The sequence below is a fragment of the Amblyomma americanum genome, chromosome 3 (assembly GCF_052857255.1).
Source record: "Amblyomma americanum isolate KBUSLIRL-KWMA chromosome 3, ASM5285725v1, whole genome shotgun sequence".
Lineage (NCBI taxonomy): Eukaryota > Metazoa > Arthropoda > Arachnida > Ixodida > Ixodidae > Amblyomma > Amblyomma americanum.
The window spans coordinates 33078534-33086524 of NC_135499.1; the positions used below are offsets into that span (position 1 = coordinate 33078534).

At 45.2% G+C, this 7991-nt stretch overlaps 1 protein-coding gene across 1 annotated transcript; it reads left to right on the forward strand.

Moving 5' to 3' along the window:
* The first annotated feature begins 272 nt into the window (after nt 1-272).
* On the forward strand, nt 273-3970 carry LOC144123677 (uncharacterized). The gene is made up of 4 exons (XM_077656462.1): nt 273-553; nt 636-698; nt 870-1052; nt 3954-3970. Exons 1-4 carry the CDS (start codon nt 454-456, stop codon nt 3968-3970), a joined length of 363 nt encoding a protein of 120 aa, XP_077512588.1. The 5' UTR covers nt 273-453.
* Nucleotides 3971-7991: the final 4021 nt, after the last annotated feature.

The window sequence follows — 7991 nt, forward strand, 5'->3', positions numbered from 1 at the left end:
GTACTCATGCCTAAATAAGGACAGATGATTACGCAGCACTATACAGCAGCAAGTTACTGCTATACGGTGCAATATTTTGCCCTGCGAGCCAAATTTTCACTTCTGTTGTCATCCAATGCAGTCTGTCGCTGTTTCGTATTCAAACACTGTAAATTGACATCGTAAATGCATATGCAGCAGTTGCTTATTTAAAGCTTATGCCGTAAATAAGAACCTTCAAGTGTAACGCATTTCGTTCGCGTATTTCATTGGCACCAGCGAGCCAAGTTGACTCATACCTCTTTGCACACGCATTAGGCGAGCGACGGCCTGCCAAGAGAATAGATGACTTTTCCTCTAAATTATTGTTAGAACAATCTGCTCTCATGATTTAAATATATACTGCGACGGGTGATTACTTTCCATGACCGCTCACCTATTTAGTGTATTTTTTTTAATAACTGCAGATTTACAATGCCGTTGCCTCGGAAGATGCCGGGGTCTCAAAAGAAGATCGACAACTTCTTCGTGCCGGCACAGAAGCGTTTATTCCTTGGAATTGAGGGTTCACAAGGTATATTGCGCCACATTTTTGTCGCCATTTTGTTTATTGATATGTTTCTAATGCCCCTTTGTATTTGTCTTCGGGCTGGCAGCGGGAAACGATTCTCACGAAAGTCAGCCAGCTGACCGTGCGATAGGAGCAACAAGTATTAACGGTACGTCTTTGCGATATTTTGTTTATACCATGCTCTTCATGAGCAGTTCATGAACATTTAGCGCTTGATGCATTTTTTTTAACTTCTCTTACTATTTCTTTGAAGGGATAATAAAAATAAAAGATCCATACAGTGGTCGGCTAAGAATTCCTTTTATCTCACTTATTGCAGAGAACCCAGCAGAGGTTGTACTAGATGGAGAGCCCTCCATCACAACAGACTTGGACCGGACTACATCGAATTCCGGCGCCTGCGCTCCGGTGGAAACCGCAAGACGCGACGACTCGCCCCAGGATGTCCGATCACTGCCTCCCAAGGGCTACAAATTTCCAAGCAACCAAACCGGAAGGTCCTGTAAATATGCATGGTTCCTGAAAGTCACATGGTTGTCGTACGACTATGAGCGCGACGTCGTCTTTTGCACTGTGTGCCTCATAGCCTTCAAAGAAAGAGGAGGAAACGTTGCAGGAGTGGAACCATGTTTTATTCGCGCTGGTTTCAATAACTGGAAAAAGGCTATCGAAAAGTTTCAGTGCCACGAGAAGAGCCAATTTCACTGCGTCTCCGAAAGTCGCCAACTGTCGAGAGGAAAAGGAATGCACGTAGTGCAGCTATTATCTCAACACAGCAGCAGACAGCAAGAGGAAGCCAGGCAGGCACTGCGCGCTATAGTAAGCTCAGTCCGCTACTTATGCCGCACAGGCCAAGCTTTGCAAGGGCAAACAAAGGATGACGGAAACCTTCTTGATCTGCTAGATGAACGATCACAAGACGTGCCTGCTTTGAAGATATGGATGGAGCAGCGAGATAGATGGCTGAGCAGCGACATACAGAACGAGCTCATAGAAATTATGGCTCACAGCGTTCAGCGGGGCATCATAAGAGACGTCAGATGTATTCCCTTCTATGGGATAATCGCTGACGGCACTACCGATGTAACAGGGAATGAGCAATTCACATTTTGTGTGCGGTGGGTAGATGGGATTACACTGGAAGTTCGTGAGGAATTTCTTGGCATGTACAATGCACCAGACAGTAGAGCTGAGACCTTGTATAGAGCCGTGAAGGACATGATTTTGCGTTTAGGTCTGGACTTCCATAACCTAAGGGGGCACTGTTTTGATGGGGTCGCGAATATGGCAGGCAGATTTACCGGCGCGCAGAAAAGGATCACGGACTCTGAACCGCGGTCAATATTTGTACACTGCAGTAACCACTGTCTAGACTTGGCACTCCAGGAGGTCGCAAGGAACTGCGAGGTTGTCGGCGATGCTCTGAACATTGTAAAGGATGTTTCCCATGCAATACTCGAATCTAAAAACAGGAAGACTGTTTATTCGAACGTTGTCCTTCCTCCGGGTAATGATGCCAATGAGCAGGATTGTTCCAGGCCGAACACTTTGCTACCATTGTGTCCAACGAGGTGGACAGTAAGAGTGAAATCATTGGAAAGGTTTATCGAGAACTATGAAAGGGTGCAGGCGACATTGCAGGAACTGGTACAAGTTCAAAGCTCTCTCATTGGCACCAGCAAGACAGCACTGAAAGGATATGAGAAAGTATTGGGCAAGTTCGAAACTTTATTGGGCATCAACCTTTCTATAGCCCTATTTGGCCCATGCGAGGAGCTAGCGAGGATGCTTCAACGCCCAGTTTATCGCGCTGCAGGAGCAAAAGAGGCAGCAGAGGCTCTTTGTGACAGCTTGTACAGGCTACGGTCTAACGCCGCATTTGGCGTCCTATGGCAGCGGACGCACTCAAGAGCAACACAGTTAGGGCTAAAGGAGCCTCGAGTGCCCCGAGTCTCGCAGCCGCCGAGAAGGATTCAATTCACAGACAAGCCTCAGGAGCCTGCAGCGCTTGACTGCAAGTCATTACATAGAAAAGAGTTTTTTGCCGCTATCGATCGGATTACCAGCGAGATCCGAAGGCGATTCGAACAGCCTGGCATGGAGCAGCTGATTAGTCTGGAGCGCATTCTGACTGACGCTGCTGGAGGTCGAAACTTCGCGTCACACGACTTAAATGAGCTTTTAGGAGCACACGCTGCAGATTTTGACGCCAGTAGACTTTCAGCGCAACTCGTGCTTCTCCCAACGCTCCTGCGTGACCAGGGCCCGGCCGCAAGCGAACGCATTTTGCAAATTCTACAGGGGAAGTCTGCAGACATGCGTGAAATGATGGATCAAGTTGTACGGTACCTGCAACTCGTGTTCTCTGTACCTGCGTCAGCTGCTTCAGGAGAGCGCTCTTTCAGTGCCCTGAGGCGAGTAAAAACATTTTTGCGCAATCGAATGACGCAGAGGAGGCTGACGCACCTTCTCCTGCTGCACGTGCACAAGAGGAGAGCTGCGGACCTGCAAATGGATGTCATTATGAAAGAGTTCGTGTCCAGAACGGCAGAACGAACAGCAACTTTTGGCCTCCTTTGACATCCTCTCCTGCCCGACACCCCCTTGTCATACCAGCCACGAAGCTCATCAATGCGTGGGAATATTCTTGTACCTAGTGCCTAAGCTTTACCTTACTGTGGGAGCGAATGCAGAAACAAATAAAAGACTTTTTTCAGCTTTCGCACCCGTTCGTTTTTCGTTTCGAACGCGTCATTTGCTTAGTCTGCGCATGGTTTGGGAACTTCAGAAATTTCAAACCATTTTTAAAGTGCATGATAATGCAGAATAAGCAAGAATGCAAATATCTAAAATTTAATACTGTTGAAATTACTCATTAAATTAATAATAATAATATTAATTAATGATAATATTAACATTATCATTAATGAAATGTAACATAAATAAATAACAATAGAATATTATAATTATAAAATATTGACAAAAATAAATACATAAGTAAATACGACATAGAAACACGACCAGGCTTGCCCCCCCCACTCCCAAAAAAGTTCCGGAGTCCCTGTCAGGACGCCGACGCCTTGTCTCGCTCCCCGCTCCCCGCCGAACTTGCCAGCCTCTGCGAAATCGGAGTCCCTACGCCGTCTCCCACCATCAGTGACCTGCCTTCTGAACAGCGCAAGGATCCCTGGATTCGTGCTCTTCTCGACTTTCTCCCCGACCGATCGGCGGTTACACCATCCCGCGCACTGCGCCGTTAATTCCCATTTTGAGATCAGAGATAACCTGCTTTATCGCCGTAATTATCATTCTGATGGACGAAAATGGCTCCTCGTCATTCCTAGCCACCTCCGGTCCTATATCTGCTCATGTTTTCACACTGACTTACAATGCGGTCACGCAGGCCTTTGGCAGCAGTGACGGCATTGTGAATAGAAGCTTACATCCTACCTTCGATTCTTCCAGGTTGGTTTGTTGTTCCTTTCTGAATGCTTTCGCCGTTTTCCCATTTTTCCCCCTTTTCTCGTCACTGCTGCCGCAAGAGTGTTCTTTCATTGCTTTTTTTTTGTGATCTACCATGGCTCCCAATGTGAACAAACAATTTGCTGATCTGAGAGAAGAGCTACGCTTTGAAATTAATACACGAGAAGCTGTCGAGCGGGATTTACGTGCCGAGATACGGTCGCTCAGAGCAGATCGATGTTACCGAGGCGAATCGAAGTATGGAGCACATGAATTCAGTTCTTGAAGAAATGAAACAAAACTGCGACGCTGTGAGTTGTGAGACTTTGAAAGAAGAAAACAGTGTTCTTCGTCAAGCAAGAACGAGACATCGAACGAATTCAAAGAACAGCTAGCTAAGCTTCCTTCAAGAGCGTCTGTGGTGTCTAGGAACCTTCAAAATCTTCAAGCATATGTAGGAAACAAAGGAGCATGCATTGCAGTTCCGCGACATCAATACTGCGCACTTGCAGCTAGCAGAGAAATCGTTCCCCAAACGCATGCTGGTGCCACGATTTTTCCATTCCCACGTAGCAACTTAGCTGAAATTCTCCAAAACATCGCTAAGATGGCAAAGGTAGCAGAAGCACAAAAATTGTTTCTCGTGCTTGAAAACCTTAAAGGGGCTCTGAAACGCCTTCCGAGGAGAGCACATTAACTCACTTAATCACTGCACTGTGTTGCCATGAAAACCAGAGAATACTCTTCTACACCTTGGAATCCAGTCTGCTAGCCTTAAGGCCGATCCACTCGACAGATGAAATCACTGATCCTGACCGTACCACGTCACTCGACGTCACTGGCTCTGCCTCGTCCGCAGGCGGCATTAGCTCGCATGCTCATGGTGGGAGTAGACGTGAGTAGACAATGGCACGGAGGGACGGGAAAACCACTTATGGTGAGCCTCTCCCCGCCCTCTCGTTGCTTCCCACTGTCCTCCTCGCACTCCCCTCCCAAGAGCGACACCCCACAACTGCACCAGCACAAAGGAAATGGCCAGGCGATGGATCCTCGCCAGCCACACCGATGTAATCGCACAAAAGTGCCCCAATCCTAGTAAAAAGGGAAATAAGCGAAAATGCCAGTAATTAATTGCGGTTATTCAGAGGGTTCGCTCGGGGATGAAGGCACACTCTCAAGAGTTGTACTTTTGAAAGCGCAGCGGACTGCAGCTCAGGTATACCCACCGCGGTGGCTCAGTGGTTAGGGCGCTCGGCTACTGATCCGGAGTTCCCGGGTTCGAACCCGACCGCGGTGCCAGCGTTTGGATGGAGGCGAAAACGCAAAGAAGCCCGGGTGCTGTGCGATGTCAGCGCACCTTAAAGATCCCCAGGTGGTCGAAATTCTTCCCGAGCCCTCCACTATGGCACCTCTTTCTTCCTTCTCTCAGTCGCTCCTTTATCCCTTACCTTATGATGTGGTTCAGATCTCTACACAGATGTGTGGCAGATACTACGCCATTTCCTTTCCCCCAAAACCAATTATTATTGCCCTGAAACGCAAGCTGATATTTAGATGCTCGCATGAAATGCTGAATAGCCAAGTACTTTTGCTTTTTATCATCGCGGGCGTGACCATGGCGAAGTGCTATTCCTTGGTTGCGCGCGGAGTGTCTTCCTGTATTACCACTTGTTCTTTTACGGGCACTTTTTCATAGCTTTTATCGCTTCCCTAATGGCTTGTTTTTGTAATGAAATGGTTGACCTCCCAGATCTTGGCAGTTACATCTCCTGTGACAATGGGAAGCGCTGCAACTTTGTGCACTTCAATCTAAGATCTGGTCGAAATGAGTATGACGAGCTCGAATGCTTCTTCAGTGCATCGAATACTCATTTTGACGTCATCATGCTTTCCGAAGCCTGGTTTAATTGTCGCTGAGGCAGACGTATTTACACTACCATGGTGCAATTGTCGTACTATTTAAATCGGCAAACAAAGCGAGGTGGGGGGGGGGGGGTGTCTATACTCGTATCTAACAACTTGTAATGCGAACTACTAACTGAATTTTCTTCTGTGACGCCGCATTACGAAATACTTACGCTTCGCACAGAATTCCGTACGTGTGCTCAGTGTTTGCTACCGCCCCCCGTGTGCTGATGTTACCCAGTTGTTTCCTTTTTTAGATGTGTTCTTAGAATTCGTCAATGAGCATAGATATGAAGTAATAATTGGAGGTGATTTTAATATTGATATGCTTGCTACATCGAACACGAAAACAGAATTTGAAAACCTACTGAATGTGCATTTGTGTAATAATCTCATCGAATCGCCAAAAAGACATTAAAAGACATTCAGTATGTTCCGAGACGCTTCTGGATCTTTTCATCTCAAATGTCGAAGCAAGCCGCCTGCGATCGGGTGTAATTAACTTTGCGCTTAGTGACCACCTGCCCATCTTCTTGCCCGTTGCTCTCACAGTCACGAACAAAAAACGTCTGCAACAACACTCGTATCGGAATGTGAATTCGCGCACGCTATCGGTATTCCGTGAGCGCATAAATGCTAACTGGAATGATGTGCTAACTGCGTCTGACCCCAATACTGCATATGACTTGTTCCTTGCTAAGTTCATCAATATATATATATATATATATATATATATATATATATATATATATATATATATATATATATATATATATATATATATATATATATATATATATATTTCTTGCTTCCCAGAAAGAAACTTTGCCTCCCCGCGTAAAGCGCGGAAGCCGTGGGTAGACCGTGAACTCTTAAAGCTCATACGAAATCGAGATGCACTGTTCAAACACTTTCTACAAACCAGAAGTCCAGGCGCATTCAAAAGTTACAGAAACTACGTCACCAAAGAGCTCAGAGAGACTAAAAACAATTACTATGAACCTCTTCAGTTCAACTGAAGGGCGGTCAGAGTCTGTCTGGAAAAAATTGAAATTTGTGTTCGACAGTGCCCCTCAACCAGTTACGAGCCTCCTAAGAGATGGCATCGAACTAAAAGGAAAAAGATTTAGCTAATACCTTTAATAATTACTTTCTCACTATCAGCTCCACACCGACTATCAACAATGGTCAAAGCTGTGATATGGACGCCGTAAATCACCCTGTTTTCTTGAATCCAATCTCCCATAATGAAGTAATAGCTGCATTTATGTCCTTAAAAAATTGCAAATCTTCCGATGCATCTGGAATTCAGATTAAGCCCGTTAAATTTGTTCTAGATGTAATCGCCCCTTGCTTGGCTTACGAGCTTAGCTTCTGTATCTCAGAGGAAACTTTTCCACGTAGCATGAAATCCGCCAAAGTGGCAATAGTACATAAGAAAGGTGACCGAAACGACTTATCAAATCATCGTCCCATTTCAATTTTGCCAATATTTTCAAAGGGTTTTGAGAAACTGATTCCTGAGCGACTCACATCTTTCAACGACCGTTACAGTATCATAAGCCCGTCGCAATATGGTTTTCGAAAAAACAGATCAACAGAATTGGCACTTCTCTCTCAAAAAGAATTCATTTTGGATAACTTTGAAAACAGACGTATAGTACTAGGTATTTTTCTTGACTTCAGCAAAGCTTTTGATCTCGTTAATCATCAAATAGTGCTCCAGAAATTTAACTCTTACGGGATTCGTGGTAAGGCTTTGTCATTATTAACATCGTATTTACAGCACCGCACACAATTTGTTGATATAAATGGACACTTCTCCCATGTTAAAACGGTGACTACAAGCGTTCCCCAAGGTAGTATTCTTCGTCCGTTTCTTTTTATGTTATATATTAACGATATTGTGCACAAAGGTGAACCTGACAAATACATATTATATGCAGGCGATATAGCAATTTTCTTTTCTGGAAGCAAGCACAGACTTAAGTGCTCGTGCGAATGGCACCCTTTCGCAAATAAACAACTGGGCATGTAACAACTATTTAAAGTTAAATACCAATAAGTCAAAAGC